General features: G+C 46.7%; 2 protein-coding genes across 6 annotated transcripts in view; one reads left to right on the top strand and one right to left on the bottom strand.

Annotated features, from left to right (window-relative positions):
• Nucleotides 1-711: 711 nt before the first annotated feature.
• C8h3orf84 (similar to human chromosome 3 open reading frame 84) lies at nt 712-17,713 on the bottom strand. Of its 3 annotated transcripts, none has more exons than XM_063266114.1 (4): nt 16,680-17,713; nt 8,174-8,287; nt 1,521-1,670; nt 712-1,135 (listed from the first exon to the last, which is right to left on the bottom strand). In XM_063266114.1, the coding sequence occupies exons 1-4, from the start codon at nt 16,823-16,825 to the stop codon at nt 1,033-1,035; spliced, it is 513 nt and encodes a 170-aa protein (XP_063122184.1). In that variant the 5' UTR covers nt 16,826-17,713; the 3' UTR covers nt 712-1,032. The 3 variants fall into 3 exon arrangements, with proteins under 3 accessions (XP_063122184.1, XP_063122183.1, NP_001102859.1); XM_063266113.1 differs by having other exon boundaries at nt 1,622-1,670; NM_001109389.1 differs by lacking the exon at nt 16,680-17,713 and adding an exon at nt 10,264-10,363 and having other exon boundaries at nt 719-1,135; nt 1,521-1,577.
• Iho1 (interactor of HORMAD1 1) overlaps nt 14,325-18,658 on the top strand; it is a 36,626-nt gene continuing 32,292 nt past the window's right edge. Inside the window, exon 1 of one of the 3 annotated variants that reach the window (XM_001055346.8) lies at nt 14,325-16,754. The gene's annotated coding sequence lies outside the window, so the exon portion shown is untranslated. The remainder of the gene's footprint in view (nt 16,755-18,658) is intronic. The other 2 variants (XM_063266467.1, XM_063266468.1) reach the window with 2 other exon arrangements.

Genomic DNA, 18,658 nt, shown 5'->3' with positions numbered 1-18,658 from the left:
AAACCTGATAACCATATCTGAAGTGACTTGGTGTCTCAAGTCTACCTAAGCCTCAGCTTTGTCTTAAATGACAAAGGATGTCTTGAATGTTTGGGGACTTGATAGGATGACCAGAGGAGGACTTCTAAAAACATTTCCCAAGATTAGGATCACCTCCAGATCCAAGTCATACAGTGTCTCCTCAAAGCTTAACCTACTTCAGGGTGTTGGCTATTGGGTGGCTCGGCTGGATAGTGGATGGGGCAGTCTACTTATGAGGCGTCTCTTAGGCAGGACTGTGTAGCTGAACTGTCAAAGCCCTCAAAGGCACCTGGCTTCTGGTGTCTCTGTCTCTGTGTCTCTGTCCTCTCTCTCTCTCTCTCTCTCTCTCTCTCTCTCTCTCTCTCTCTCTCTCTCTCTCTCTCTCTCTCTCTCTCTCTCTCTCTCTCTCTCTCTGCCTTGACTGCTCTAGTAGGATCCCTGAACCTACATTGAGTACCAACCCATGGTCATGGTGACTTTTCTGGACTCTGGAGTCTGTGCGGGTTTATCCTTTCTTACTTAGTGGCAGGGCTCCCTGGACAGTACCTCCCCAGCCCAGCACACAGAAGTCATACATACTCCGTGGGAGCCAGACACAGGGCCTGCTAGTGAGCTTGCTCATAGGCCCCGCCCCGCCCCGCCCCGCCCCCACCTCGCTCCAGACACCATGGACTGTAAGTACAAACAGGCTGCTATGTCAGCAGAACCGTTTTAGTGCTTGGGACCAGTCTAAACACTCAGAAACTCCGGCGTGGAGGTAGTGCTGCAGCAACTTGGGTTTTGGGATTCCCGGGAGGCCGGGCAGTGTTTCAGCGACTGGCTCATGGGGCCTTAACTTGACGCTACCACAATGACCACCCCGGGATGGCTGGCAGAAGTTATGTTGGTAAGTGGTGTTGGCATAGGGAGGCTGGACCTGCATAAACTGGACCAGGCGCTGGGGGAGCTGACTGAGTCCTGTGCCTGACCGAAAATCAGTCTGGTAGGATGATTCCAGAGGTGGCTGCTGGCTCAATTCCAGTTCGCAGGGTGCCCAGCGTAGGAAGGTGTGTCTCTTCCACAGGCGCTCCAGGTCTTTCCGTCTTCCGATTCCCTGCAGTAGGCAGTAGGGACCCTTCTCAACGGTACGGGCTCTTGGCCCACAGTCTTGGCATCCAGGATTTGCTTGGGCCCCATCTAATCAGCTTGGTAATGCTGGGATTGTGCCTGGCCTCCCTAACCTGTACCTACATCCTTAGTAATGTTATCATCTTAGCGTGAAACCCCTGAGTGACGCCCTGGGATAGTTCACCATTGAGCAAACTAGCCAAGAAAACCAAGGCAATGTTGCCTCTGTCTGGGGGATGAGGTTTTTAGCAGTGGAAAAGGCTATGGGGAAATAGACACTCTTCTGCTTAGGTAAGAAACCTGTTCCCTAAAGGTCTCGGGTCTACCCTGCTGCCTGGTACATCCTCGGCATCAGCCAAGGGACTCCTCCCCTTCCTCTTTCCAGCACTCACTTTGTCGTAGGAAGTGCGGTTGTCATGCTTGGAGAAGTAGTGTTGTTTAGCTGGCTCCTTGAAAGAAGATGAGAAGGAAGGTGAGGGCAGGGCGTGCTCACCTGCTCCTGCAGACTGCCTCGGGAGACGCCACTTCTAAATGCTAACACCCTGAAAGGGTAGAGACAAATCAAAGTGACATCTCACCCCGCCCTTGCCGCCACCCCCACCTGGAAGCTTTGGGACCCCAGGTATGTCTGCCAGGACAGCCTACCATCAATGGAGGGCTTTATGTCCAAGTTGCCCAGGACTAGGCTTCAGGCTTCTCCCCTCCACCCATACTCATACCTAACAGCATAGCCATGCTCTGAGCCCTAAGTGACATCTGGAAATGAATATGTCTGTCTCCACTTGAAGGTTTCTGCTCAGGCTCAACAGCCAACTGGCTACCCAATAGCTTCTAGTCAAGGCATGGCAGGGCACCTCCAGACACGTCACGGTGATTCATAATCACCGCCAAACCCATTTTCCTACAGCTCAGGCCGTGGCACCTGACAGCTAGATCCTAATACCTGAGTCTTCTCCGTTTTGTTTGTTTGTTGTTTTGAGACACAGAGTCTTGCTATGTAGCCCAAGCTGGCTTGGAATTCACTCTACAGCCCAGGTTGGACTTGAGGATCCTTCTTCCTTGGCCTCCTGGGTGCTGGGATTATAGGTGTGAGCCTCCATACCTGGCTTGTCCTGGTTAAAACCACCATCCTTTCTTGCCTGAAGGATCAGAGTTTCCCACCTATGTCTAGGCTTTCAAGATCCCACTTCCAGTCTGCTGTCGTCTCAGTAGCCAGAAATTCCTTAAGTACATTAATCAGAACACATCTTGTTTGCCAAAAATCTGCAAAAGCTCTTCATGTTTGTAACGATCAAACCCATAATAGTGATCTGTGAGAGCTATACAACACACATGCTCCCCGACTCCACTTCCAGTCACACTAGACTCCTCTCTAAAGGCCAGTGACTGCTTCCTCACATCTGATCTGGTGAGATCCGCCATGGTTGGACTGATGGTGATAGCAATGGCTGACAACAAGCTCAGATACAACGCAGGACTTGGGGTGTCTCAGTCACAGAGGGCTAGCCCAGTTGGTTTGAGGCTCTGGATTTTTATCCATAGACTAGAAAAAGAAAGAAAAGAAAGGAAGGAAGGAAGGGAGGAAGGAAGGAAGGAAAGGATGGAGGGAGGGAGGAAAGGAACTGGCTGCAGCAGATTGATGGGTTAGGTAAAATGATGGCTGTGACATGTCTTTAACGGCCTAATCTTTGGCACTTCCTATCTTAGATATCATAGATCTGGAGGTAAACTCCAAACAGCGATAGCTCTATGAGGACAGGAAGGTGGCCAGACTTCCTCTCTTTCCTTATAAAGGAGATGACACATTTGGCATTAAACCCCCAGGTCTCCAGGAACTGGGTTTTTAGTTCAGTGGTAGAAAGTAGATATACAAAGCCCTGTGTTCCACACACACACACACACACACACACACACACACACACACAGAGAGAGAGAGAGAGAGAGAGAGAGAGAGAGAGAGAGAGAGAGAGAAATCAACTAATAATCAATCAACCAAAAAACAAGTCTATTTAGAAAAAAACAGGAAAAATTCTTCAGAATTTAGGGCAGACAAAGAGTTCTTACACTTGACACTAAAATCAAAAGCCGAAAAAAGAAAAAGCAAGCCAGGTGCAGTGGGCTAGGCTGTAATCCCGGCAGGTATGGTGGGCTACGCTGTAATCCCAACATTTGGGAGGTGGGAATAAGATTAAGAGGTCAAGAATGCACTTGGCTACACACCATGTTTGAGGTCGACCTCAAACAATATTTAAATTTTTTAGGCCAATTAAACTAGACCTTATAAGACTTAAAAATGTTTTTGTTCTGGGCAATTGGATGACAGGAGAGATGGCTCAGTGGTTAGGTGTGCCTGCTGCTCTTTGCGGACAATCTGGGCTCAGTTCCCACATCCTCTCAGGTGGTTTACAATCCCTTGTAACTCCAGGTCCAGGAGGTAAGCACCTTCTGGCCTCTTCTATCCCCCTCACACTCTTGGTGCACATAAAATCATTCAGACACACATACAAATGCACATGTTTATAAATACATCTTAAGGGGCTGGCGAGATGACTCAGTGGTTAAGTGCACTGACAGCTCTTCCAGAGGTCCTGAGTTCAAATCCCAGTAACTACATGGTGGCTCACAACCATCTGTAATGTGATCTGATGCCCTCTTTTGTTGTGTCTGAAAGACAGCGACAGTGTGTTATATATAATAAATAAAAAAATAAATAAATCCTTTTTAAAAAGCTATGCCAGCTATGACTGTCATATCTAGAATCCCAGTGCTTAGGAGGCTGAGGAGGTTTGTTTTTGGTTCTTTTTTTCGGAGCTGGGGACCGAACCCAGGGCCTTGCGCTTCCTAGGCAAGCGCTCTACCACTGAGCTAAATCCCCAACCCCGAGAAGGGAGGTTTGTTAACAGTTCAAAACCAGCCTGGGCCACCCAGGGAAACCCTGTCTCCCAAAAAGATTTTCCTATGAAAATCCAAAAGAAGAAGGATGAAGAGAAAGCTACAGCGTGGGGTAAATATACTTGCAAACCACCTATCCAACAGGGGACTAGAATCTAGAATACATTGTAAAATAACATTACACTAGTAAAGCAAGCAATCCAATAAGGACATAGGCCAACAACATGAAGATATTTCATTAAAAAGGAAGAATTTATAGATGGCAAACAACATGAAAAGATGCTCGACATGGTTAAAGGCTGGAGAAATGCAGACCAAAATCACCATGAGATCCCCTCGCCCATGTATCGGAATGGCTGAAACTAAAAATGGAGACACTGTGGCATGCTGGTGAGGAATCGGGGAAACTGGATCAGCCGAGCACTGCTAGTGGGCATGTAAGATGGCCGGGTTACAGTGGGGAACAGCTTAGCAGCTCCTTTAAAAGCTAAACACGCAGCTACCATATGATCCAGCAACTGAGCTTCTGGGCATCTATCCCAGAGAAAAGAAAACTTATGTTCGCCCAGAGATCTGCACAAATGCTCCTAGCAGCTTTATTTATAAGAGCCAAAATTGGAATCAGCTCAGATACCCTTTAATAAAGCGAATGCTCAAACAATCCGATCCGTAGGAACCGTAGAACGATACTTAGTAATGGAGAGATGAACTATTTATAGTCACGACAACTTGGATGACTCTCCAGGAAATTATACTGAGCCAAGGAAACCAAGCTCCGAGGTTGCATACTGTATTGTTACACTTATGTGGCAGTTTCCCCCTTTAAGTCATTGATTTTTTGAGACAGGGCTGACAGACTGTCCTGGGCTCATTGTGTAGCTTAGGCTAGTCTGAAACTTGTAGCAATCCTACCTCAGCTTTCCAAGTGCTGGAGTTATAGTCGTGGAGCATAAGGCCTGGGTAATTTTTTCTTTTTCTTTTGAGACAAGGTCTCTCTGTGTTGGCCTGAGGATCTAAGTCGCAACCCCAGGACCCACATACATAGCCAGGTATGGTCCTATAGTCGTGCACGGTCCTCTGGCCGTGCACCCTTGTAACTCCAGGGCTGGGGAGTAGAGACAGGAAGCTCCCTGGGGACTCCAGCCAGCTTAGCTGAATTAATAAACCCCAGGTCACAGTAAGGAACCCTGTGGCTGTCCTGAGGTACGGCACTCACGCTGACCTCTGACCTCCATATATGAATGCGCACATGCACACAAACAGATGCACGAAAAATTAAAATCTGGAAGTCTGGAACAAGTTCCAACTGACCTCCAAGTTTCTCCCTTCTCTTCTCAGCTGCAGAGCCTAGAGTGAAAGCCTCTGTTGTCAGAGGCAGCCCTGACTCTGGAAACACATTATCCCCACAGTGGCAGGATAATCTATCCACTCCCACTGATTCCAGTTTTACTCTCTCACAACTGTGGGAGCCTGGTGAGAAGGAGTCATTTCCTCTCCCGCCCAGGCAGTTCTGGGTATCCTTGCCCTCCAGAAAGAAGTCTTAGCTGTGTCTTTGTCTCTCAACCACTTAGGCTTCTCTTCTGTCAGGCATCTGAGCAGGTGGGTCTAGAGACGGGATCCTCAATTAAGAGGCCTTGGGGAGAGGCAGGATTTCTGTGTGGGAGAGCTAAGGGTTCTGAGGAAGCTGGACAGTCGCAAGTCAGTAGGGTGCTGAGGGAGGGGCCTCTGTGTGACATGGAGCCATGGGGGGACAGCAGGGACACAGCATGAAGTCTATTCTCCATCCATGAGTCTCTGTGATGCTTCTTGTCTGCCTTTACGAACCAACACTGAGATTACAGGTCTCAAGGGTCAGACAAGTAAAGGTGAACCCATATGGTTCAGAAGGAAAATAAAAATAGGGGGAAAAAAAGAGGTTTTCCCCATATCTAAGTGTCACAAATGTTTATGTGCTCTGAACCAGAGGAAAGTGTCACCATGTCTCACGAAGGCTGTTAAACAGTAGCTACCACCAGTCAGCTGAGGCCGTTCCTCTCAGCCAGTTAGAAGTAAACGATGCACTTTTCCTGGCCGTTCTATTAATTAAGAGAGGCTTAGCGTGAGAAAGAACCGTGAGACTTGACATTTATTCAAGCTAAGTGCAGTACATACAGACCATGCTGTTTGCTACATTTGATAACACTAGATAATGTCTCAAGTCTTTATTTTGATCAGCAGCCTAAACAGGTGTCCTCTACGTCTGTTCCCGAGGGGTGGGATGTTTGCTGTCTGCAAGGCAAATCATCTGAAGGGCTACTGTAAAAATCCAGCAGGAGTGTTCTGGACTGCTTCTGTCCCCCCCCCCCCCCCCTCTCTCTCTCTCTGGCTTAGGAATAGACGATACTGGACTCGTTATATAGCACGGCCGTCTCTGAACTCCTGACCTTCCTGACTTCACCCCCCCAAGTGCTGGAATTGCAGGTACGTGCCATCGCACCTGGCTTCCTCGTGCTTGAGAAGGAGGGAGTGAAGCCACTGATGAGCAATCTGGAGCTGTGTTCCGGCCTGGTTTTGTAAGTAAGCATCGCCAATAAGTCCTTCCAACTGGAAATGCTAAGAATGCTAAGAAATATGGCAGCCTCCAAGACCCTGCTGTCAGCCTGAGAAAGCAATTCCTGAAAATCCAGATGGCAGATCTAGGCAGACCTGGCAATCGGCTGGGAAGGAAGAAGCTGTGGCGGGTGGAGCGTGTTTCTCTGGGCTTTCCTCCTCCCTGTCCCTGTTTGGAAGGCAGATTGAGTACAGACACCACTATGACCCCTGGGATGTCCTGGGAGGAGACAAAGGAAAATAAATAGGAAAATGTTTCTTCTCCCCTTCTGCTCCTGACTGACTATGATTCTCCTCGCCTCCCCCACACTTGTCTTTCTTCTCTGGACTCTGGCAGCCATGTTGCTACCCTATCCCTTTGGGCTCTTCTGGGATAACAGTAAAGGCCAGTTGGCAGCTCGTTCGTTTGCTCGTTCAGTTTTGTTCTGAGGCAGCAACTCATGTGTTCTCAAACACACTATAACACTGAGGAAAACTTCGACTATATGATCCTCTTGTGCGCTGGGATTATAGTCACCCGCCTTGTTAATTCAGTGCTCTGGGTCAAACCCATGACTTCATGCTTGCTAGGCAGACACTCTACCAACCGAGCTACACAACCCAGTCTGTTTGTTTGACACAGCATCTTGCCTGGCCTAACATTTGCCCAGTCTGGCTCTGAATTCCTTTGCCTCTTAAGTGCTAAGATTGTAAGACGAGTAAAACCAAAGCCTGACACTTGGATGTTAAAGTGAGACTAGCTGGCTGTGATGGCTCATGGCTGTAATCCGAGAATCTAAGAAGTTGGAGCAGGAGGATTATTTTGTGTTCAAGGCCAGCCTGGGCTACATGTTAGGCCAGCCTGGGCTATAGAATGAGATCTTGTTTCAAATCTTATCCTCTCTCTGAAACGAACAACATCTTGTGATACGTCTTTTCCTGAGCACCCCCCCCCCGTACCTACTGTTTTGTAAACAAACACTCCTAAGTTTTCCTGTTTTGCTTATGATTTTTAACCCTGTGACTCTGACTGGCGTACACACTTCAGCTTCTCTTTGTCTGCAGGCATGAAAATGGTGGTGGGCTGGGCCTGCATCCTCCTACTGTGCTCTCAAGTCCTGGTTCTGTTATTCTATGCCACCTATCCTCCCAGTCCTTCTCAGTCCTCCCTAGGCAGGTATGTGGGCTAGTACCAGCCACCACCTGCTGGTTTAGAGGAGGCTACTTGCTTGTCCCCAAGTAATAGGACAGGGTGGAGTTTTGTGGCCTCCAAAGATCTGACATGAAGGTAAGCTCAGCAAAATGCAAGGCTTTCTTCCTAGGTTCTAAAGCTCTATCCTCCATTGCCACCCACCGTACTGTGGCTTCTCCCATTCAGAAGGAGCCTGTTCTTCTCTAGCCTTTTGGTAGAAATCTGCTATTTCAAGCCCAAGGTCCCAGTGCTGCTGTCCCAGGGTTAGCCTGCTCCCAGGTGACTGACTTGTCAGTCTGCCTCTGCAGGTTGAGATAGTGATCTTGGGGGTCTGCATCCTCAAGAGACAGGGATCAGCCTTTCCTTCCCACTGCCCTCAGGGATGCCTTGTACCTCACATCTCTGTAGGAACACTGCTGGAGGCGGGGGCTTTGCAGCAAGACGGTATTCTCCGGCACTTTCACTCTTGACTTGACCGCGGTAGTGCCCGTAGAAACCACTGTTGTGCTGTAACAAGGCAGGTGGGAATTATGGTAAAGCCCACTTAAATCCTTACCCTAGCTTCCCAGGAACCAGAAATTCCTCCTTAAGTTTCTGACAGAATAGAATTGAAGAGGAACAATACTCCTGGACTGGAGCCAGCCCAGAGTTGTCCTTTTGCCATTGGGACAAGTGGCCTCAATACATTGACCTTTCTGGGCTCTGTATGTGTGTGGAAGGGTAAGGGTATCATATAGTCATACTTCTGTCAGCTACTGTTGACTAGGGTGGGGTGACTGTGGTATCTGAGACTAAGTCCCTTTTGTTCCTCTCCTCACAATATTAATACTGGGTCAAGAGTCCCTGAGAACCAAGAAGTCAATGGATCTGTCTTTTGAATCGACTGGCAAGGCTAGGGACACTCATTTACTATCCACTCTGCTATTCTGGGGCAAAATGGGCATCTCTGACCTTGGGGCACTCAAGATATAAACTTCCCCAAAAGAGGACCTAAGTTCAAAACACAGAAATAAAAACTAGGAGGTGGCTTGATCGTGGGAGGTGCACACCTTTAGCCCCAGCACTTGAGAGGCAGAGGTAGGAAGATCTGTGTTCAAGGACAGCCTGGTCTATACAGTGAGTTTCCAGGACAGCCAGGGCTACACAAAGAAACCCTATCTTGAAAAGAGGAAAACAAGACAAACAAAGAAACAAACATCCAGAAATAAATACTTGTCAGCCAGGCATGGTGGCTCATACATGTAATATAAGCAGTTTGGTGGCTGAGGTGGGGCATACTGTGAATTCAAGGGTATACTGGGCTACATAGAGAGCTAGTTAGGTCAGCATGAAGTACAGTGTCAGGCTGTCTCCAAAAGAAGAAGATAGACAGTAGGAAGAGACATGTTGGAAACAAGAAGGGGTTCAGGGGTACTCAGCATGGAATGAAAGAGGGTAACAGGATAATATGATCAAATACAGTTATGCACACATATATGGTCACAGAATAAGAACAGTTTGGAGGGGGGCACTGGAGAGATGGTTCTGCAGTTAAAAGCACTGTTTGCTCTTCCAGAGGAACCTGAGTTTGATTCCTCGCATTCAAATGGCTGCTCACAACCGTCTATAATTCTAGTTCTAGGAAATGTGATACCATCTCATCATCTGGCTTCCTTAGACACCACATACACACGCGGTGCACAGACATACACAGACAAAACACTCATACATGTAAAGTAACAAAATACACTTAAAAAAGGAAGTTTCTCTGGAAAGGCTGTTCTGTGGACCTTCCTGGACAATCACATCAGGTAACTCCTATGGCCCAGTCCTTTTGTGTTGAGTCCTCTTGAAGGTCAAAGTCCCCATATTCGTAAACCTGAGCAGAGGGAGCTGGCTGGAGGCTGGCCTTCATCTACAACAGCAGACTCCTTGGCATCTCTTTCCGCCTCACTGAAGGTTTGCACCATAGCTAGTCTACCTGTCCCTGTACTGTTTGTAGACGCCCCTTTACTCTTTACTCCATTTAACTTAACAATATTGTACTTCAATAGCATTCACTGTGCTCCAGGCATGGGGATGGGCCCAGAAAGTAGACAAAAACCACAAACAATAATTTCCTGATGTTCTCAAGCTAGACAGTTTAGTCCCAAAGTTTTGCCAGAGCCTCAGATGACCGGTGAAAAACTGGATGCTAGAATACTAAGGTTCTACTGGTTAGCAGGAGAGCATGAAGGAATGCAGGCTTCAGAGGTATGGAAACAAGGAGGAGGAGAGGGCAGCTAAGACTTCTGCCTGCCGTTGGGGATTTAGCTCAGTGGTAGAGCGCTTGCCTAGGAAGCGCAAGGCCCTGGGTTCGGTCCCCAGCTCCGGAAAAAAAAAGAACCAAAAAAAAAAAAAAAAAAAAAAGACTTCTGCCTGCCCAGATGTGGAATGATACCTCTCTTCATCCTCTCGACTCACAAAGATTTCATGCTGGCCAGGGGGTTGGGGTTAATTCTTACCCAGGAGCCTATTAAAGCACCTTGCATTTTTCCTCGAAGGGAGGCAAAAAGGCAAACTTTCCTCTTGTCCTTTTGAAGCTACATCTGAGGAGAGAGAGAATCTCTGGAGGTCAGCTGTTTGTTGCTTAGTAACGCAGGGAGGCTGTGACTGCACAATGCTGCTGTTGGGGCAGCACCCAGCCTGTCGCCCTTTTGTCCTTGCTTCTCAGATTCCTCTCTGTGAGATAACTCCAGCTCGTTTATAGACTTCCGAGAGCCTTTATGCAAACGCCCACAGCAGTCTGATGAGCTGGCCAATGAAATATTAAAGAGCACTTTAGAGGCAAACGCTGTGTCTTAAAAACTCTGTTATAATATTGCTAGGGACATAAATTTAGAAAGCACTCTATGGATTCAGGAGAAATGTCACAGGGTGGTTGGCTCTTAGGAAAAATCACCCTCAAGCCCTGCATGTTTAATGCAGCATTTTGTTTGATCAGGAATGTCAATTTTTACAGGTGACTGCTAAAAGGGGTTGCTGGGAGGAGAAGAAATTTGAAATGGTCCAATGTTGAGACAGGAGTCACACACCCTTTCTTTTTACCAAAAGAAGCTGGCTAGAACTGATGGAAGCTCAGCTATGAAGTCAGAGGAAAAAGCTGGGTGAGGTAGGATAGAAAGACAGAGAAAAAATAAGATTTTGTTTGTGTATGAGTGCTTGTCTGTGTGTGTGTGTGTGTGTGTGTGTGTGTGTGTGTGTGTGTGTGTGTGTGTGTGCCACATGTGTGCAGTACCCATAGCCACCAGAAGAGGGTGACAAATTCCCCCGGGACTGGAATAGACAGTTGGGAGTTGCCATGTGGGTGCTAGGAACTGGACCTGGGTCCTCAGGAAAAGCAGTGTTCTTAACTGCTGAGCCGTTAAACAAACAAACAAACAAACAAACAAACAAACTCTGAAACAGAAAATAAACCCTGCTGGTCTATCTAGCATGCCCTAGTGTAACTGGCCACACACATGGACACATCAGTATAAAGGATGTCATAGTAGCTGTATGCATTTCCTTTCCTTTCCTGGAAATCCTTGAAGCCTGAAATGCTTCAGAACTCTTTTCTGATCTTGGAATGGTTCTAGTTACTTTCCTGTTGCTTCTCTAAAATACGCTGACAGAAGAGAGAAAGGGTCTGTTGTGGCCCCACTTCATCCTCATTAGCAAGCCACAGCAGGAGTTTGAAGCCACTGATGATTCTGCATCCAGTCAACAAGCAGAAACTAGGTCTGGGGAGATGGCTCTGTGGCTAAGACTGGCTGCTCTTACAGAGGACCCAGATTCAGTTCCCAGGACCTACACAGAGCTCATAACCATCTTTAACGACAGTTGCAGGTAACCTGATGCCCTCTTCTAGCCTCTGGGCTGTGCATGCCTGTGGTACACAGACATAACAGTCAGGCACATCTACACATAAAATAAAATATCAAAAAGAATTTAAGAATAAGAAAGTGGCACTGGCGAGAAGACTTAGTGTGTTTGTGTTTAGGTGTTTGTGGCCAAGTCTGAAGACCAGAGTTCAATCCCAGGGACCGGTGTGGTAGAAGGAGAGAACCAACCCCTGTGGGTTGTCCTCTAATTTCCACAGAGCAGTATGCACAGCTCCCTACCCAACACTAAATACTTGCTTAAAAAGAGAGATAGAGTAAAGGGGGAGGAGAAAGAGAGAAGGTGGCCATGAATTCTGGAATTCTGTGATCATTTGGTATTCTGCTTTTTATACTGTCCAGGAAATCAATCCAGGGAACAATGTCACCTGGGGTGAACAGGTCTTCCCACCTCCACCATGTAATCAACATAACCCTAGAGGCATGGCCAGAGTCTCATGTCCTAGGTAATAATTCTAGGTCTCATGGAATTGACAGTTGAGGTTAACTATCACAAACCTGTTCCCAGAAATCTTGAGACAGGTGGAGCATTTGTAATTCCACACTTGGGAAGTGAATCAGAGGTTTAAAGCTAATCTTGCCTATAAGATTTGAGTCTAGCCTCGTCTACACAGTGAATGCCAGGCCAGCCCCGGCTACATAGTAAGATGCTGCCTCAAACAATGCCACATATCACTGGTGGACAAAAAAAATGTGAAATAAAAAAAATAACACATGCATAAATACATATGCATAAAGTGACTTCAGGATAGAAGTCACTTGGGGGAGAAAATGGAGTGGTATTAGGGGAGGAAGAGGAGGACTTCAACTCTTTAATTTATTCTTTCTTTTTGAGATAGAGTCTCATGTAGCCTAGGCTGGCACCGAGCTGACTTTGTAGCTGAGGATGGCCTTAACTTTCTGATTCACTTGTCTTTGCCTCCCAGGTCCTAGAATTTTAGACATGTACCACCATGTCTAAGATGTCCAAACAAAATTTGTGATGATCTTATAATTCTACCATCACCACCACCACCACCACCACCACCACCACCACCACCACCACCACCACCATCACCACCACCATCACCATTACCACCATCACCACCACCATCACCACCACCACCATCATCTGTGGTGCTGAGAATCAAATACAAACCTCAGTGTATTCTAGGCAAGCAGTCTACTACTAAACTACTAAACTACAACCCTTTTATTGTTATTTGTGGCCGGTACACTAAGTTACTTAGGCTGGCCTTGAACATACTCTGTGTCCCAGGGGAGTCTTGAAATTGGAGTGCCTGGAACCACCAGGTCACCTTTTTCTTTTTTCTTTCTTTTTGTCTTTTATTTTTAATTTTTTTTTTCAAGGACAAGGTTTCTCTGTGTAGCCTTGGATGTCCTGGAACTCACTTTGTAGACCAGGCTGGCCTTGAACTCACAGAGACTTACCAGCCTCTGCCTCCTGAGTGCTGGGACTAAAGGCTTTTAAAAAAAAATTTTTTTTTTAGTTTCTTACTCTGTAGCCCGAATTGGTTTGGAAGTCACAGCAAAATACTATTGCTTCAGCACTCCAAGTCCTGAGACTAAAGGTATGAGTAAGTAGGTCCAACTATCTTTCTTTTTCTTTCTTTTCTTTCTTTTCTTTCTTTCTTTCTTTCTTTCTTTCTTTCTTTCTTTCTTTCTTTTTTTTTTTTTTTTTGAGACAGGATTTTTTTCTACTCTGTATTCCAGACTCCCCAAAACATGGCTACGTAGCACGGGCTGGTCTCCAATTCCTGATCCACCCACGTGTCGCTAAGACTACAGGCCTCACCATATTTGGCTAATTTATTTTTTGCTGTACCGATGATGGAACCCAGGCCTTTCCGTATGCTACTTTCTACTGCTGAGCTCTAGGCCCCACACTAGGTTGCGGGCTTTTGCTTGTATTTTGAGATAGACTCTCACTATGTCGTCTTGGACAAGCTAGAAGTCGTTATATAGTCCAGGATGGCTTTGAACTTGGATCCATCTTCTTACCTACACAAGTGTCGGGATTTCAGGTTAAGTGTTACCATGCCGGGCTTTGTTTGACACAGGGTCTCACGTGTCCCAGTCTGGCCCCAAACTCACTCTGTAGCCAAAAAGACCTTAAACTTCTGGTTTTCTTGCCTCTACCCACCCAGGGTGCTGGGGTTCCAGATGCACACCATAATTGTTCCCATTGTTTTGTTATATAGAGAGTGTACATTTCTTAGAATTTTATATAAATAGAACCATACAACATGTACTTTTTGTGTCTGACTCCTACTTAGCATGAGTATTTGAGGTTTATGGGCACTGATGTAATAATTGTTACGTCAGTTTTATTACTTGGGTTTACCTTTGTTGTTGATGGTGGGTTTTTCTGGGGGTTTTGTTTGTTTTGTTTTAGAAACAGGGTTTCTCTGTGTAGTCCTGTCTTGGAATCACTCTGTAGACCAAGCTGTCCTCGAACTCAGAGATCTGCCAGCCTCTGCCTCCTGAGTGCTGAGATTAATAGCATGCAACCACTTTCCAGCTTTGGATTTTTGTTTTTGTTTTGTTGTTTTGCCTGTGTGTGTGTGTGTGTGTGTGTGTGTGTGTGTGTGTGAGAGAGAGAGAGAGAGAGAGAGAGAGAGAGAGAGAGAGGGAGAGAGAGAGAATTCATGCTCATGCTCCTACATACATGTAAAGGTCAGAGAGACGTTCAAGAGGTCTCAGAACTCTTTTCTATTTCGTGGGTCTTTGGGCTTGGTGGCAAAGGTTTTTGCCACTGATCATCTTGCTGGCTCTTGAGTTCCCTGTTGTCTGGTTCCAGATGCTCCAGCTACTCTGCTATATCCAGACGATGGTGCTATATCCAGGCGAGCAAGATGCTTCTCATATCCTGAACTTTGGCACCCTGGCCCACCCTACATGTGGCCCTCATAGGCAGTATTGAGCATTGCCAAGGGCCTCCATTTTTTAAAAAAGAGATTTATTTATTATATATGAGTACACTGTAGCTGTCTTCAGACACACCAGAAGAGGGCATCAGATCTCTTTACAGATGGTTGTGAGCCACCATGTGGTTGCTGGGATTTGAACTCTGGACCTCTGGAAGAGCAGTCAGTGCTCTCTGAACCATTGAGCCATCTCTCCAGCCCAAGGCTCTCCATTTTTCAGGTTTGAAGTGGGAAAGGGTCTGTGCTGAGCAACCAGGCCCGAGGGTTCAGACTCGTGGGATCTGTGGGCTGTCCGTTAGGGCCATTAAAATTGGGTTTTTTTGTTGTTGTTTGGTTTTTTTTTTCCTTCTTCTTTCTTTTTGGAGCTGGGGACCGAACCCAGGGCCTTAGCAAGCGCTCTACCACTGAGCTAAATCCCCAACCCCGTGTTTTTTTTTTTTTTTTTAAGTTTGTATGCTGCTGCTTTTTTTTTTTTTTTTTTTTTTTTTTGGTTCTTTTTTTCGGAGCTGGGGACCGAACCCAGGGCCTTGCGCTTCCTAGGTAAGCACTCTACCACTGAGCTAAATCCCCAGCCCCTGTATGCTGCTTTATTATATGCTACAGTCAGTGTATATAAAATAGTTAAACCTTGTGAAACAGAAATCAATGAAAATTCAGAGAGGTAGATGTTAAGGACGGACAAGTAGAAGATTGTGTATTACAGCACGTGTTAAAGAGAAGCTTCTGATAATGTGCTGTGAAAGATGAAGACTTTGAGTATGTTCTGTGTGTGGCATAAAATCATCGTGAATTGGAATTGAGCATTGTGAGCATTTGGTCGTTATGAGAGGTCTTAAGGAAACTTGCCAAGTTTGAAGCTGGAGCATCACTGGAATAAGTTCAAAGAAAAACAATATGTAGCTCTTCATTTGTATACGTGAACACAGTGTGACTCAGAGTTTGGGTACGTGAACACTGTACGGTTCTTCAGCGTTTGAGTACATTTGTAAGAATTGGAATGTCTGCGTACTCTACTCCTCGACCAATAAAATCTCAGTTGTGAAAAAAAAAAGAAAAAGAGAAGCTTCTGTACAGACTTCGAACTTAGTTCTCTTGAATATTCACTGGTTCATGAAAGGTGGTTTGAGAAACCTCACGATGTATGACTACAAAAAGGAGCAGACTTTCTGGGGTCTGAAGAGATTTGTACTTGAAGACACTCCAGTCAGCCGAGAGGGTCATGTTGAGCATTCTGCAGACAGAACTGTTTCAAGTGTGCAGCTGCCTGGGAAACCTTCATGCCATTGAGCCTGGCCTCCAGTCGGAGCTGCTGAACCACCTTCTTCATGGAGCTCGGGTCAGCCGGGCACGTTAAGATTGTTAAACCGTTAAAAAAAAAAAAAACAAAAAAAAACCCTCTGGCCTCGGAGAAGCGCGAGGGCGCCGAGCGGCTCCTCAAGTTGCAGAACGCGGGCCTGTGTACTTTTGCAGGATGTGCAGAAGCCATCTCAAGATGAGATGGGTAAAACCCTGGAGACCATGGAAGCCTCCTTGGCCCTGGAGAACCTGAACCAGGCCCTCTTGGATCAGCGTGCCCTGGGTTCTGCCCACACAGACCCTTATCTCTGTGCCTCTTGGAAAACCACTTCCTGGATAAGGATGTGAAGCTCATCAAGAAGATGGGCAACCACCTGAACAACCTCCGTGGGGTGGCAGGGCCACAACCAGCACGTGGCCTAGGCATCTCTGGGCGAGTATCTCTTTGAGCGCCTCCCTCTCAAGCAGGACTAGGCCTCTGTGCCTTCCAAGGGGCTCCCTTCTCTGCTCTGCAGCAGCCGCCTCAGCACCTCCACCTGAATGAACCTCTAAAGCCACTAGGCAGCCCTGGAGCCTCTCCCAAGTCTTGGACCGAGTAAAAATAAAGTTTTTGAAACAGAAAAACAAAACAAAACAAACAAACAAACAAACAACCCAAAAAACCAAACCAAACTAAACCCAAAAAACCCACAAAACATCCTCTGGCCTCAAGCATCGGGAGGCGGAGTCAAGGATCGGCGTTCTCATTGGTGAGCGCAGCCGGGGGCGGGGCCTCACCTCGGCGGGCTTTCGCAGGCGCCCAGGAAGTCGCTGGAAGGTGTGCGTGTGGTGCCGCGTGTGGTTGCTGTGGAGGTGAGAACACGAGGGGCGTGGGCCAGGAGTCGCGTGAGGAGTGGGAAAGAGATGAGGAGGTTGGGGAACATCAAGGAGCCTCGCGGGCCCAGTAGCCGAGGCCTTGACTGAGGGCCACTCGGACACTAGAAGCCTGACCTGAGGCTCTCAGCTCCACGTTAGACCCTCACAGGGTCGGAGCTTCCAGTGGGAGAAGAGTCAAGCCTGGAAAATCAGTGAATGGGGAATCAGAGAGGCCAACTGGACATTTGTTCTTATTGTTACGAACAAACAAAACTAAAAACTAAAAAAAAATCTATCTGGGAAACAAATAAGAATGAATAGCCAGGAACTTCGAGGATCTCTATCTTTTTTTTTTAAGATTTATTTTATCTATATGTGTTAGTACACTATAGATGTCCCCAGACACATCAGAAGAGGGCATTGGGTTCCATTACAGATGGTTGTGAGCCACCATGTGTTGCTGGGAATTGAACTCAGGATCCAAGCTGGAAATTGAAAGAGCAGACTGTACTTACTCTTAACCACTGAGCCATCTCTTCAGCCCTCCAGGGTCTCTTAAAACATTTAGCCAGGCTGTGGTGGAGGTTCATGCCTTTTATCCCAACACGTGGGGGACGGAGGCAGGCAGATCTCTGAGTCTGAGGCCAGCCCGGCCTACAAAGGGAGTTTTAGGATGGCTAGGGCAACAACAACAATAAAACCCCAAACAACAACAACACTAAACAAAAACAACTATTTTTTGTTTATTTTTTGTTTTTTAACTATATTTATTTACAGGGAGGGAGTTTTATGAAGGTCAGAGGACAATTTTCTTTCTTTTTTTTTTAAAGATTTATTTATTTATCATATACAAGTACACTGTGGGGGTTGGGGATTTAGCTCAGTGGTAGAGCGCTTGCCTAGCAAGCGCAAGGCCCTGGGTTCGGTCCCCAGCTCTGAAAACAAAAAAAAAACAAAAAAACAAGTACACTGTGGCTGTCTTCAGACACACCAGAAGAGGGTATCAGATCCCATTACAGATGGTTGTGAGCCACCATGTGGTTGCTGGGAATTGAACTCAGGACCTCTGGAAGAACAGTCGGTGCTCTTAACCTCTGAGCCATCTCTCCAGCCCGACAATTTTTAAGAATTGATTCTTATCTTCTGCCGTGTGAATCTATCTTGGGGATCGAACTTGAATGTCAGGGCTGCTAACGAGCACATTTACCCATGAACTATCTGTTTATTACTTGGGAAAGCTTCTTGACCAGACACTACGAGAGTAAACAATTCCTTTTGGCAAAGAATCGCCTGGCGATTAGGTAGAAGGGGGCCAGAAGTCTTTGGAAGAAACTAGCTTTTTCAGCATTAAAGGAGGGGTGTTGGGATGGAGAGGATATAGGATGCAGTGTGGGGAGAGAGGAGCTTCAGTCTAGGACCTCAGCTTCTCAAAGCTGGAATAGGACAGCCTGGGCTACATATATAGGGAGTTGCAGATCTAGCTCTTGTTAAGTAGTGGAACCTTGCCCCCAAAACCAAACTGGACACAGGGAGGAGATATGTGTAATCCTAGCACTATCTGTGGCTGAGGAGAGCCAGGTTGGGGTTCATAGCAAGATCCTATATAAAACCAAAACATCCAAGCACTAGGTAGGCAGAGGAAGGCAGATCTCTGAATTCAAGGTCAGCCTCCTCCACATAATGAGACATAGTGAGACTGTGCCAAAATAAGTAAATAAGACCCCAGACCAGCTGGGCAGTGGAGGTACAGGCCTTTATTGCCAGCACTCAGGAGGAGTGGCAGGTGGATCTCTGTGAGTTGGAGGCCAGATTGATCTACAGAGTAAGTTTCATGACAGCCAGGGCTACACAGAGAAACGCTGCCTTGAAAAGTGACAAAAACCCAAAGCCAAATAATGACA

The sequence above is a fragment of the Rattus norvegicus genome, chromosome 8, assembly GCF_036323735.1.
Source record: "Rattus norvegicus strain BN/NHsdMcwi chromosome 8, GRCr8, whole genome shotgun sequence".
Classification (NCBI taxonomy): Eukaryota; Metazoa; Chordata; class Mammalia; order Rodentia; family Muridae; genus Rattus; species Rattus norvegicus.
This window is presented reverse-complemented; position numbering and strand designations above follow the sequence as displayed.